We start from the raw sequence: 13,380 nt of genomic DNA on the forward strand, positions 1-13,380 counted from the left end.
AAAATTCTCCTATAGTAGAGAGAACTCATGATCCTTTGATTTGTGGCACGCTAATTTAAATTTACAAAAAAATAAGTTTTTTAAGTTTACTAAACAATCTACTTGTTTAAAGAGTACTAAAAAATTTAATTAAGTAATTGTAAATCCATTCGATATTATTTTAACGTTATTATATTACTTTAGAATTCTTTTTCGTTTGTATTAAAATAAATTTAGACTTTGGATTGGGATTTATATTCCTTTATTTATATAACAATATTTGATCACAATAAAAATATGTGAATAAATATAAAATGATATTAACACTGAATATATGATTCAAATTAAATATAAATACGTTTCGAATTCCTGATCCATACATTTTCGTAAAACGTTGCGAGTTTTCCAACTATTAATTTTATTTACAGTGGATTAGATACAGAAACACGTTTATCGTCCTAACCTTTCGTAATGGTTCTATAATATAAGAGATGTAAAGTAGATTATAGTAAGTAAATTTAGTGAAACGTTTTTAAATAAGTCCTACTTAAATTGTACATATATTCTATGTATATGTTACCAATAATTAAAACGATAATAAGGAAAAATGAAACGTCTAACCGATGAAAAAACGAAACTTGTCTTAGAAAAACTAACAAAGTAGTAAGTGTTGTTATTTTTATATCATGATATAATCGTAATTAAAATTAATTGTACGTACTAATAAATGTAATGATAGAGATTATAATATTGACAACAATAATAGTAAGAAGACAAATTATGTTTTATAATTTTATATTACATAAGTCAATTACTTTGTGCTAATTAATAAAACCTATAAGATGTGTAAGAATATTAAAATGTACTCAGTTTTTGAGCCTTTTATAACTAATTATCAAAGACTTATTAATAGTGATATAATGAAATCTCCTATAATATTTTTATGCATTACATATTAAAACCATTTCTGAAGTTAATAAGGAGCTTAAATTTTCTGTAGTTTTTAATTTATTTTAAAGTATATTTGATCGTATTTTTAGTATTATTATCAAATAAATGTAAGAATTAATTTTGATTTACCTTCTATAAAACTTATGTTTTAGTATTGGAGACAATGTGAAAGTATTGATTGACCGTCCAGATGGAATTTATTGCTTCAGAGAAAGAAAGTGTAGAGTATATTACGTTTCGGAAAAGATCTTACCATTGGCAAGCATGATAAAACCAGATCGCTTAGCAAGCTTTGGAACGTGTTTTGGAAAATTTACAAAATCAGGAAAATTCAGGCTACACATTACTGCATTATATCACCTGGCTCCATATGCACAAGTAATTTTCTTAATCTTTAGCATACTTTTTAAAAATTCATATCAAGTATAATTTTGTTTTTTAAATAATTTTTTTTAATATTTTCTAATTAATGTGCTCTAATATTCTTTAAACTTTTATTTACAAATTCTTAATAATATCACAAATAATAAAAAAAGTTATATTCAACAATTTGATTATTTAAAATGCTCAATATTTGTATTCAAATTATGTCTTTGATACATGTAAATTGAATAAAAATGTTTGAATAATATAATATAAATTTATATAATCATATAATATTATATAAATTTAATATTTGTTTATTAAATTTCACATTATAAAGTTTTGAAAATTTGTACATGTATTTAAATTTTCCTTCTTAGCATAAAATTTGGCTCAAACCATCTGCTGAGCAACAATTTTTATATGGACATCACATTTCCAAATCTGGATTAAGTAGAGTTACAGAAAATACTCCTCAATATCAAGGAGTGGTTATTTTTTCAACAAATGACACACCACTGGTAATTGAAATATTAACATTCAGTATAAATTTTATTATTGCATATGCTATTTTAAACAGTTTTAATTAAATGAATAATGAAAATGTACTCTGCATCTATTGCATTTCATTGATAAATTAACTTAATAAACATTAAAAACTTCAATATCTTGCAATTTATTGTTTTAGGGTTTTGGTGTCACAGCAAAAAGTACAATGGATTGCAAATATGCAGATCCAATGGCAACAGTGTGTTTCCATCAAGCTGACATAGGAGAGTACATTCGTTCAGAAGATTCTCTAATATAATAATTTTGTATAAATGTTTTTTGTAAGCTTTACTTATTAAAATGTTAAATAAATGTGTATTATAGATTTTATACACTGTGTCAACTAAACACCAATCACTTTGTTCATACAGCATTATTTTCTTAATTTTGCATATAGAATATGTTGGTAGTTTTGCAAAAAAAAAAACTGGGATATAAACCTTGTATATTCGAATTTTCACACAAAAATATTTATGTATTGTGTATAGTACTACTGTTTCAACAATACTGTCCTTAGCACCATATAAACGAGAAACTTGCTCCAGGTTTCACATTTCTTACTACTTACTTCCACATTTTATAAAAAATACATGCACATAACTGTACTAGCTATAGTATCTAACTTTTTTTAGTGTATTTTTAAAACCATATTATTCATGTAGTAAATTTAAATTAAAAACTATATCAATAGAATAGAAATGTGCCATAAAATGTAGTTTTCTGAAAAATATGCATTTTTAAAATACATTGTACGCAGCACCTGAAAACTTTTTAATTTTAGTAAAACCCACAATTTTTAATGGTACTATGTTTTAGTAAATGGTTTTATTATTATTTTAAATAATGCAGTTCTTTTTTTATAAATAATGTACAATTATATAAGTGTAATATATTTTAGTATTTTAAAATGCAAATATTTACACAACATGCAAAGTGAGGATACTGATTTACAATTACCATAAAATGTAAAGAAATTAATTTACTGAAAATTTGTAATTTGTAATTTTTATAATTAGAAATTGAAATTATTGTATGTAAAACTTTCAATAGATTTTCATAAATTTTATGTTCATTTCACAGCCACCGTACAATAAAATAAGACTTTTTTCCAACCCTGAGTAATGTCACATTATTGCTCAATATATGTACTCCAGGTACAACAATTTCATCTATATTTGTAATTTTTTGATAATTTACATAAAAACCTCCACTTGATATAATTCTTTTTGCCTCTTGCTCTGTTTTGAAACACTTTGCTTTCAATGCTAACTCATATATATTAATTCCAGGCTCAGATAATATATCCACTAAAGTAGCACCTTCTAAAATTTGTAGTAGCTCATTTGCATTAAACCTTGACAACGATTCAATAGATTTGCTATAAAGAATACTAGATGCTCTCTTTGCTGCTACTAATCCCTCTTCTGCAAAAAGTATTGTAAATGTAAATTGGTTGAATCCTTCCTTTCTAAAGAATTATAGTTATAATGACTGTTCAAATAGTATAAAATATCAATTAAATAAAATAAAATTGCTTCAATACAAAAAAAAATAGAACTTATGTATTAATGTAATAAATTAGTACTAAATAGTGTTTATACAAAATTATTTACTTACCACCATGAACCAATAATGTAACTTCCTCTGCAAGGATATTCTGTGCATTTCTTAACTCTGGATTTAGAAAGTGGTTTTTTACTATATCTTTTATTCTGTTTAAAGGTAAAAATGTAAAAAATTGAAAAAGGTTCTCTAAATCAGCATCTTTTGCTCTAATAAAGTACTGATAGAACTGAAAACTAGAGGATTTTGAAGGAGAAAGCCAAATTACATTGCCAGTAGATTTTCCAAATTTTTTCCCACCTTCAGATGTGATCAATGGCAAAGTTAATCCATAAACTTCCTTATTATTACATTTAGATACTAGATCATACCCAGACATTATATTTCCCATTTGATCCTGACCGCCAATTTGGAAATTACATTTATATGTACGCTGTAAATGTAACCAATCATATCCTTGGAGAAGAGGATAACTGAATTCTGTAAAGCTCATGCCAATGTCAGATTGTAATCTAGACTCCACCGAGTTACGACCAAGCATTGTTCCCATTCTAAAATACTTTCCAATATCTTTGATAAATGAGAGCATATTCATATTATTGTACCACTCTAAATTATTATGTATAATTATAGGGATCAAATTCTTTTTGCGGTTATAGAAATATCTTTTATGATTCTCAAAAATATTTTTTATATCATTTTGTATGGATTTCAGATTTTCTTCAAGCACAACATTTTCTATTTCAACACGTTCTGTTTTTCTAAAACTTGGATCACCGATTAAGCCAGTTGCACCTCCTAATAGAATGATTACTTGGTGTCCACAACGTTGCCAATGTAAAAGATTAATCAGAACTAGCAAATTTCCTATGTGCAAACTTTCTGCAGTTGGATCAAACCCTGCGTAAACACATTGTGGAGGACTATTCCATAATTTCTTTATATTTTCCCTAAAAATTTGTTTTATGTTATTTACATATGTAAATCTGATAATACCTTATTTTGAACAACTAAAAAATTGTTTTTAAACAAAAATAATGTAATATTTGGTAATAAAAGAAGAAACACATTTTTTTGCTCTAAAATATACATATAAGGAATGTATACATTTGTATATAATAATGTATATAGTAATTATACCCATTGATAGATTTTAAAAGTAAACATCAAGAGTGTAAATAACACTTACATATAAATATTAGGAAAAACGTTTTCGTATAATTGTCTGTTTTCGGCATCTATTACAAATTTTGTAGTATGTAAACGACAAACACTGAAATGCTTTGCAAAAGAACATAACCTCACTAAATTGTTCATTTTTAATTCTCTTATCAAAGAAAAATCTTATCTTAATATACAAATCATTCGTAATTGTTTAATTAGTGACTATTATATTATTGATATACAATTTTTATTTGGTTGGTTAAATGCATACTCTGAGGAACACAATCATAAATTTTAAATCCACAGATGGCGATGTATTTGAATACATTATTATTAGCGATACCATAGTCATCATACTTACCGACCAAGCCCTGAACTGACACCTAGTGGATATACTAGAAAGAAGGTACTCATTAGCCTCATAATCAGTGTAAGACTGAAAATTGATAGAAACACATCCGACGGAAAATTATTGCTTCTTGTTATATCTTAGTAAGTATTTAATAGAGTTATGTTGTGTTTAAATTTATTAGATCTTAACGTTTAAACATGTAACGATACAATAGTAATTACATGTACTAGCGAATTAGTAATCGCTTCTTTGATTACGTACGTATATACAACTATGCATGTATAGAAGATTAAGCGGACTTATAGCAAAATTTAAACACACATATATCTTCTTTTACATGTTATTAATTATTATAGTAACTTACAGTCTCCAAAAAATTATTCACAATATCATATGCCAGAATCTCTAATTACAAATACTAGGTTATAAAAAAAAAATATAATAATTTTACAGCTATTAAATAAACATTTTGTTGAAAAAGTGACTTCTACTTTTTGTTTAGTTTACCTTTTAGAATAGGTAGAGAGTATTTTGGACCTATTCTTATCCCGGGACCCATACGAGTTTATTATTATTGTTATTGTTGTTGTTGTTGTTGTTGTTGTTATAGTTATTATCATTATCATCATGTGTCTCTGTTACATCATATACACTAGTATTAATATATGTGCACGCGTTTATGATGAATGGGTTAAGTGCAGCAAAGGTGCTCTTAAAAAATAATAAAGCATTTTGTTAACAAGTTATGTATATGAAATTTCCTACGCGTTTATTGTGCGTAACACGTTCATACGGCGATCTTTAAGTTATCGTTTTAATATGAATAAGTATTTGTAAATCGTGAGTTTTAGGTAACGTATTTAGTTGTATTTGTATTAAATTCTAATTCCTACCACCTGCAGCGTTACAATCAGCTTCAAGACTTTGTTGGTCACGTTGCATGCGACACTAAAATGGTAATGGATCCTGAAACCCTAAAAAACAACGAACAAAAAATACATTGGATGCTCGGTCTACTATATACCTGGTCTGGGTTTAAACAGACGAGGTATAGGATCTTATATCTCCTCAGTACTAAATGATGCGTTTGTCATTTCTTTATTTATATACTCGTACACATACACATTAGAGTATGTACCTTCGCTGTAATAGCGAATACTTGAAGTGGAAACGTATAAGCCAGATGGCAACACGTATACGAACTCCGGTCATCTTTGTACTAGAGAATGATACTTCATTGTTCAAATTTCAAAACTCGTAATAAAGAAAAATTTTCAAAATTATAACAATGACTGAAAGTGTTTGAAGTTTTATAAACTTTTAAAATGTTTTGCGAAAATGAATAGACGTAATAACAAGTTTGATTACGTCAGCGATTACAAATCCACATGATTATGATTACGCAAACAGATTTCTGTACACTCATAATTATCATTACCCAAAGAATTTTCGAAATAATGCGAATCATTAAATTCTTGCCATCTTGAGTTTATTTATAACGTAATTACCTTTTTGTAAATGCATTTATCAATTGCTACGTTCAGGAGAAAAGCCATTCTTCTGGATAATTAAGTTGTAAGATAACTTCGGTAACTATTAAGAGGAACGAAGTTAAGGATGACGTAACGGTCCAGTAAAATAACTAAAATGAGTAAGGCAGATCGAGTTGCTCATATTTAAAAAAAAATAATTGTAACTAACAAAACTTTAAAGAAACTTTATATTCTACTTTAATGACAATAATAATCAAATTTTATCATTGAATATTTTATGTTTGGTTATACTCAGTCGTCTCAAAAAAATGGAAATTTGAAGCAGTAAAAAGCTCCATTCTAAATGCAATTTTATAATGGAAATGTCTCCAAATACGTAGGAATATTTATCAATGAATTTTACATCAATTAATTTTGTAGCCAACAGATTAAATTGAATCTCGTAAGGGGTGAATTATTTCGTTCGGAATAAATACAAATTCAAATTAATATCGACTCGTGACATCCTTCTTATCTTGTGGAAATGTTTTATCTATTCAGAACTTTAACGGTTACTTCCATATTACTATATTTGATATAACTTAAAAGCTAAATTTGTACGTATATACCAGTATTCCTCGAGAGGTTAAGACACTGTGGGTGAGCGTAAAAGTATCCATAGTTATTTCGATTTGTTTCGTAACGTTTTGTTGCAATGATTCGTTAAAAAAACTCACCTCCGAGGTAGTAACTTTTTGCTATCCGTATACATGTTCCTAATAATGAAGTAACCACGAAACAGGTAGTGTGACTTAATATATGTTGCAGTCTAGCTCAGTTTCCGCGGTATTTCTTCTTTTTGTCGTTTCGCATTCTTGTTTAAATAATTATCGAATAATTTTGTCAGCCACGCAATAACTTTCTAGAGTCACACAACTTTACGTATGGTGTTAAAGAAAGAACTCAGGGATACTGGGTCGCCTAAGATTCGCCAAAATAAATCTAAACTATCCATTAACACAAGCTTGTAAATCAGCTCTGTCAAAGTAAACATTTTATGTTCGAAAAGTTTAACCGATTTACCTGCTTCTGTTCGTCAGATCCAATGCCCCGTGACGAAAAACAGCGAACGTAGTTTTAGCTCATCGGTAGCTCTATCCTATTTTTGATCAATGCCAAATAATATTTGAAGCAGACTTTCGCTGAACAGTGGATAGGTCGAGGAGGTCCGTGCCCTCTTCGTCCTCTTGACCTAAATTCTCCTTCTTTCTTATAGGAACACAAAAACTTTACTGCGAACACTTTTAGTAAGTTACAATTTTCGAGAAAGTTTGAAAATTTAAAAAACATATACTCAGGCGTCGTGAATGGCTGCCAAGAAATAAGAAAAGTACGCGTTCCTATATGTATCGTATATAAAGTATTTAAACGTAAAATACATAACAATATAAGATATATAAAATATATTTTTTAAATATAACGAAACTTTTCTTGCTGACGAAACGTTTAACTACAATTATACCCTTATTATCGATCGGAAAAGTAGTTTTGGTCATTTTGTATTTTCCTTTTATTTTGGCATGTAGTATTACTCGAAGTTTCGTGCACTGTTACGTAACATATAATCCTGGATACATTTAAGTCAAACACACTGTACACGGAACACTTATCTAACAAGTAAGAAGAAAATTAACTGGATGAAAATATGTAATTGGAGTGTTGAAATCGATCCGGGATTCTTTTTATGGGCGTTGCAACTACGTAGTATCTTTCATAAACGGGGGAAACCCCGATTGCTCTGTCCATTAAAGGACAAATAGATCCTTGCCGATTGCTTCAAGCGGCACGACGATTGCGTGATTGTTGCAACTCGAGAAACTGAAATTCAATTCCTACGGAGTATGATACAATTCATTTTTATCGTGTGCCCTTAATTTTTATCGCAATGAATTCAATTGTACGGAGCACGTGATCCTTATACGGTTCAATAAATGAACATCACAAGTTACGCTAGCATTCTGATTCGTTATACATAGCACTTAAGTTTTATCGCTTTGATTTCGTAACTGATGGTCTTGTTAAGTTTGCGCGATGAAGCGCACGCTTATTAACGAATAGGAAATTTTCAAGAAATTTAATTGGCCTTCTTTCGCTTGACAATTATACACTACTTTTCCTTGTTCTCGATCGCTTTTTTCCTTTTTCTACTTTCACTTCATTTAGAAAGACAGCACTTTGAATTTCCTCGACAATCGGTATCGAACTAGAAGTGAGTTTTTAATATTCATACTGCTTTTAATTCTTAATACTTAATTAACGTCTTCGTACGTGTTCCGGATCTCGACCCAACGACGAATCTAACCGAGTTCAATATTTCGTTCTAAGTTTTATATAAACAATTTTTTTCCGATAATATTCTACTTTTATATAATTTCACATATGCGGCCATAGATTCCTTCCTTATATGTTTATCTTTACGCTGTCATAGTCGAAGATCTCTTTGCCTTGCGTGCGACTTAAACTTGAAAATGATTCTTATATGCACGTAACACAAGTACTCAATTAATGTCTACGGAAAATGATTCGTGTTAATCGCCATCCGATAGTATTGTATAGAAATAGACACTTTCTTTCAAAAATTGCTTACTTTAATACGAATTAATACTTATTTTCTTCTTCTAATAGTTGCTCATAATTTTTGGAAAGGAGGTATCTTGAACATTAAAGTCGTACACCTTTTCTAACAATTACCACTAGGTGACGATCAACATAAACAGTATTTTGTGGATATTAATTAGTAAGTATCATTGTACGTAAGAATACTCACCGAAGACTTTACCAGAAAACGAACATTTCTGAGATTCATAAAGTTTGTTAACTCTCGTACGTGTATTGTATTATGCAAACTCTTCTGTTTGTCTAAAACGACCGAGCAATAGCAGAATAAACATTGAGCAACACTTTGTTATTACGAAAGTACACGACTGTCTAAATCGGTCCAGAAATGGTACGATTTGAAAAATTCTCGTGCAAAAAGAAGTTCCACTTTTCCCAACTAAATGTCGTTGAGTCTTGTTTCTATAAAACTACCTTTCTAACGCGCTTCTAGTGCCTTCCTTTTGTAAGGTTCTCCGCTTTATGAGATTCTGCTCCGTTTTCCCATGACCGTTTCACATACAGATCCGATGATAAAAAGCTTCTGTTTCATCGAGAGCTATGCTTCGTCATAATTCGTCTTGTTTCTGCGTCATGTATTCTTTAAAATTCCACTCGTTCGATGATCTTTGAGGAGTGTTTCGAAGAACAATGCGGCCAAAGTGGACGTGGTTTCTTCGAAAATTTCTTTCGAAGTGGCGAACAGTTGGCGCCCTCGTTGGCCACGGTGAACGATGGCACACTGTTGTTGAATTAGGAGTCTTGGAAGATACGGGTCGTAATCCAAGTGACTATACTTCGTCATAATTCGTCTTGTTTCTACGTCATGTATTCTTTAAAATTCCGCTCGTTCGATGGTCTTTGAAGAGTGTTTCGAAGAACAATGCGGCCAAAGTGGACGTGGTTTCTTTGAAAATTTCTTTCAAAATGGCGGACAGTTCGCGCCCTCGTTGGCCGCGGTTAGAGATGGCACACTGTTGTTGAATTTGGACTCTTGAAAATTCCCTTTCTAATGCGCGGTCGCGTCTTACTCTCTTTGGGATTCTACTCCATGTTCCCATGGCCGTTCCGCATTTCGGTCCGACGAAAGAATCCACAAACCTTTCTACCTCGGAGCGGTCGGTCCGTTCTCTTGGTGGGACGTCCGGCGTGTTGAGTGATACATACATACGAAACTTCTCCTTTTCCCATTCACCAGACTTACGCGGCTGGTTACGTGCTCGGTTGTTGTTACTCTGCACGGTATCTGTTCGCGATGTCCCATCCTAGACTCGCGATTAAATCGTCCACTCTTCCTTGCGATTCCTCATTGCCAGGGGTTCTCAGTCGCGGTTCCCGTCACTCGACATTGCGCACACGTTTCTTCTTGGAATCGTTGCGTGTTCGATTTCAACAAATCGAGTTCAATTAAACGTATTCTATTTATTTTTTATTTTTATACATATTCGTATATATTGTATATTATAAGTATACAAGTAACGTATGGCGCGATGAAAACGCAAAGCGTTTAATAATAATGGTAATAATAATAATAATAGTAATAATATTAATAAACAATGATAACATACATTCTTGTATTGTATTTGATCGTTGACTGTATAGATGTATACATATATAAGTGTAGACACGTATAGTCATTTAGTTAACGATAAATATAATCTTAGTTGACCAATTTAGAGTTACGCCACTGTTATTATTCATTAATTAATTGGCCGTATACATCCGTTTAGAGAGACAGAAAGATTCGTACGATAGTTTACTTTATATAATTTAAAGTCAAGTGTTCGTTATGAATAATACATTGTAAATTAAGATAAAATCCTGATCTATTCAGAACAATTACTCTCTGGGAATAGTGCAATCCCGAAGTTTTGATCACATAGAAAATTTCTTGAAAATTTATAAACATTTCCTCACGATTTTATTGGTTAGATTCTTGTTGGTGAGATTGCTCAGCAGATTGTACGTTTATTTGTGGTACCTTCCGAAACAACTTACCATCGCGAAAGAAATCTTATCGGTAGACATCTAGAGGCGAGCAGTGAAGCATTTTTCAACAAGATTTGCAAAATGCGTTATAAAATTTAAAGTTAAACGCACGTTATGAATAATGCAAGCAAGATTCAACGAACAAAGCATTGGTGTAGAGTCCAACCCGTAATATGCTTTGTAATATTAATAAAAATTTACATTTTATTGTAGATTTGTTCGTTTTTCAAAATCGTTTATTTGGAAAACTTAGGTGCGATTTGCGGTTAGGAATGGTTTTAAGAAATAATTCCTATATGTACAAATACCAACCTATTAATATCCGTGGGATACTGTTTATGTTACTGGTTTCCTAGTGATATTTTCTAGAAAACTCTAAATGTTAGACTCACCAAGTATTTAACTACTTGTTTTAGAAATTATAGTGTAGTCCATCATCGATTGGTCATCTATAATTAAGAAATACGATCTTGGTTAGCCAATTCGAACAATCAGAATTTACTAAACGATAATTAAACTCCAGGAGCTTAATTTACACGGATTTTCATATTATACACTATTATTTAACATTTATTTGACAAATATTTAATTTAGAAGAATTCACGTGTTTTAACGAGATGTAAAATATAAAATATCAAAATAGTAAATGGCAATTTGGTAATTTTCATCTCTAATTGATTCGCTAAACAATGTTATTATTTACAATAATTCTTACTTACACGTGTTGTTCTACATGGAAAAAGTCAAAAGTTAAGTAAAAAATAATGTATTTAATACATTAAACAGTGTAGGTTTGGATGGAAACATGCATGTATCTACATATGTTCAAGGAGCAAAGTTACACTCATTATTTTGTATTCTCACACCGTCGAAGTACGAGGGAATGTTATTCCTTACTTAAACTAAAAAATGATAATCACTGTCACTGTCTCGTTTTACAATAGAATACGTAGAAAATACAAGAAACCAATAGCGCTTACGTACAGTTTCATCGGTTCGCGGGAGAAGGGTATCGCGCGCGCATCTCTATGTTGCGAAACTGAAAGTCTTCCACTTCCTGCGAGGAAGTTTCGTCCTCCAACGGAGAAAGGAAACCTCGAAAACCAATTTGACCCAAATCATTTTTTCGTGGGTACGCGTACACCCGACTTTCTTCTTCCTTTTCATTCGCGACCATCTTTTGCCATCCTCGATCATCAAATATCAAATCTAAGTCACGATTCTTCTTTATCCGACTCTGTAACTGTCTACAGTCACATACACTGAAAATCGTCCACCATTCAGTCACACGCATTGATCCTCATAAAATTCACTATACAGGGTGCGCCGTTTATCTCGTCCATTTTGGTATCTCGGTTACTTTCGATAATAACCGAAATTAACCATTAGAAACGTGTATTGGGAAAAAATTAGTTTATTTTGCGAATGTAAATATTACGAATAACTTTTTTTTTTTAAATATTTTTGTTCAAATTTTCAAGATAATCGATAGATACTCTATTTTATGGTAATGGCATGGCGATCTGCATCCCGTGTGACGACCTTCAAATGACCTTGAATAAAAAAAAAAAATCGCAACAGTTTGAGAAAATTAAAAATCGTTAATACAATGTGTATTGTATAATAACTTCGATACATTTTTGGATCCATTTTTTGCATCCATTTTGAAGTAATGTTTTACTTAATTATCCTTTGTTTATAATATCATGTTAAATTTTGATTTCTGATTTAAATCACGAATTTTCGTCTACGATTAAATCTGATTTTTTCAATTTCGCGTTCAAACTTTGCTCGTTTACGATAAAAAGTTACTAGTTTTTATTCATTCATTGTAGTTTGTTTCTTTTTACTTTCCATTTTACCAGCATTGTTAAAAATCTGCAGTCTGAGAACCATATTGATTTTGCGCCAAGTGTGGTACTTTCGCTATATCTCATTACTATGTTAATTTCTATTACGAAAACTGATTTGCATAAGTAGAAATTTGGAAATGTACATAAAATGAAGATTATTTTTAACTACATACTATTAGGAATTAATGAGAAAGGTGTATAAAACATTATACATTGTGAATATTAGTTACGTGTACCATTGGTACCTTAGAAGCTATAAAAAATCATTTACACTTCCTCTCATAATTTTATCAAAAGGCAACTGAAACGAAACGAAATTTGTATTTGAGACTTAATTATACAAGGTGTTAAGGAACGGATTCAAGACTTCGAAAGCGAATTGTACTCATTAAATTAAGCTATTAAGAAATGTTTATCAGTCAACATAAATAAAAAAAAAGAACCAGTACAAACTCAGAACTTAAGGTATTGGTTTTAGTAATGAAAGTGA

The 13,380-nt window shown here is 30.4% G+C and overlaps 2 protein-coding genes across 3 annotated transcripts; one reads left to right on the forward strand and one right to left on the reverse strand.

Moving 5' to 3' along the window:
* The first annotated feature begins 406 nt into the window (after positions 1 to 406).
* On the forward strand, positions 407 to 2,172 carry LOC143143035 (60S ribosome subunit biogenesis protein NIP7 homolog). The gene is made up of 4 exons (XM_076303871.1): positions 407 to 642; positions 1,083 to 1,308; positions 1,674 to 1,814; positions 1,982 to 2,172. Exons 1-4 carry the CDS (start codon positions 587 to 589, stop codon positions 2,099 to 2,101), a joined length of 543 nt encoding a protein of 180 aa, XP_076159986.1. The 5' UTR covers positions 407 to 586; the 3' UTR covers positions 2,102 to 2,172.
* A 520-nt stretch (positions 2,173 to 2,692) lies between these two features.
* On the reverse strand, positions 2,693 to 5,268 carry Tyrrs-m (Tyrosine--tRNA ligase, mitochondrial). Of its 2 annotated transcripts, XM_076304511.1 has the most exons (4): positions 4,595 to 5,268; positions 3,777 to 4,355; positions 3,460 to 3,554; positions 2,693 to 3,266 (listed from the first exon to the last, which is right to left on the reverse strand). In XM_076304511.1, exons 1-4 carry the CDS (start codon positions 4,720 to 4,722, stop codon positions 2,917 to 2,919), a joined length of 1,152 nt encoding a protein of 383 aa, XP_076160626.1. In that variant the 5' UTR covers positions 4,723 to 5,268; the 3' UTR covers positions 2,693 to 2,916. The 2 variants fall into 2 exon arrangements, with proteins under 2 accessions (XP_076160626.1, XP_076160625.1); XM_076304510.1 differs by having other exon boundaries at positions 3,460 to 4,355; positions 4,595 to 5,260.
* Positions 5,269 to 13,380: the final 8,112 nt, after the last annotated feature.

The sequence above is a fragment of the Ptiloglossa arizonensis genome, chromosome 2, assembly GCF_051014685.1.
Source record: "Ptiloglossa arizonensis isolate GNS036 chromosome 2, iyPtiAriz1_principal, whole genome shotgun sequence".
NCBI classification, from domain to species: domain Eukaryota; kingdom Metazoa; phylum Arthropoda; class Insecta; order Hymenoptera; family Colletidae; genus Ptiloglossa; species Ptiloglossa arizonensis.

Bases quoted from the DNA above. Each gene is read 5' to 3' on its own strand.
- LOC143143035 (XM_076303871.1), top strand. From the start codon at position 587: ATGAAACGTCTAACCGATGAAAAAACGAAACTTGTCTTAGAAAAACTA. The intron at 643-1,082 runs GTAAGTGTTGTT...CTTATGTTTTAG, and splicing joins TTAGAAAAACTAACAAAGTA to TATTGGAGACAATGTGAAAG. The intron at 1,309-1,673 runs GTAATTTTCTTA...TTTCCTTCTTAG, and splicing joins ACCTGGCTCCATATGCACAA to CATAAAATTTGGCTCAAACC.
- Tyrrs-m (XM_076304510.1), bottom strand. From the start codon at position 4,722: ATGAACAATTTAGTGAGGTTATGTTCTTTTGCAAAGCATTTCAGTGTT. The intron at 4,356-4,594 runs GTAAGTGTTATT...ACAAATTTTTAG, and splicing joins GTTTTTCCTAATATTTATAT to GGAAAATATAAAGAAATTAT. The intron at 3,267-3,459 runs GTAAGTAAATAA...TACTTTTTGCAG, and splicing joins TACATTATTGGTTCATGGTG to AAGAGGGATTAGTAGCAGCA.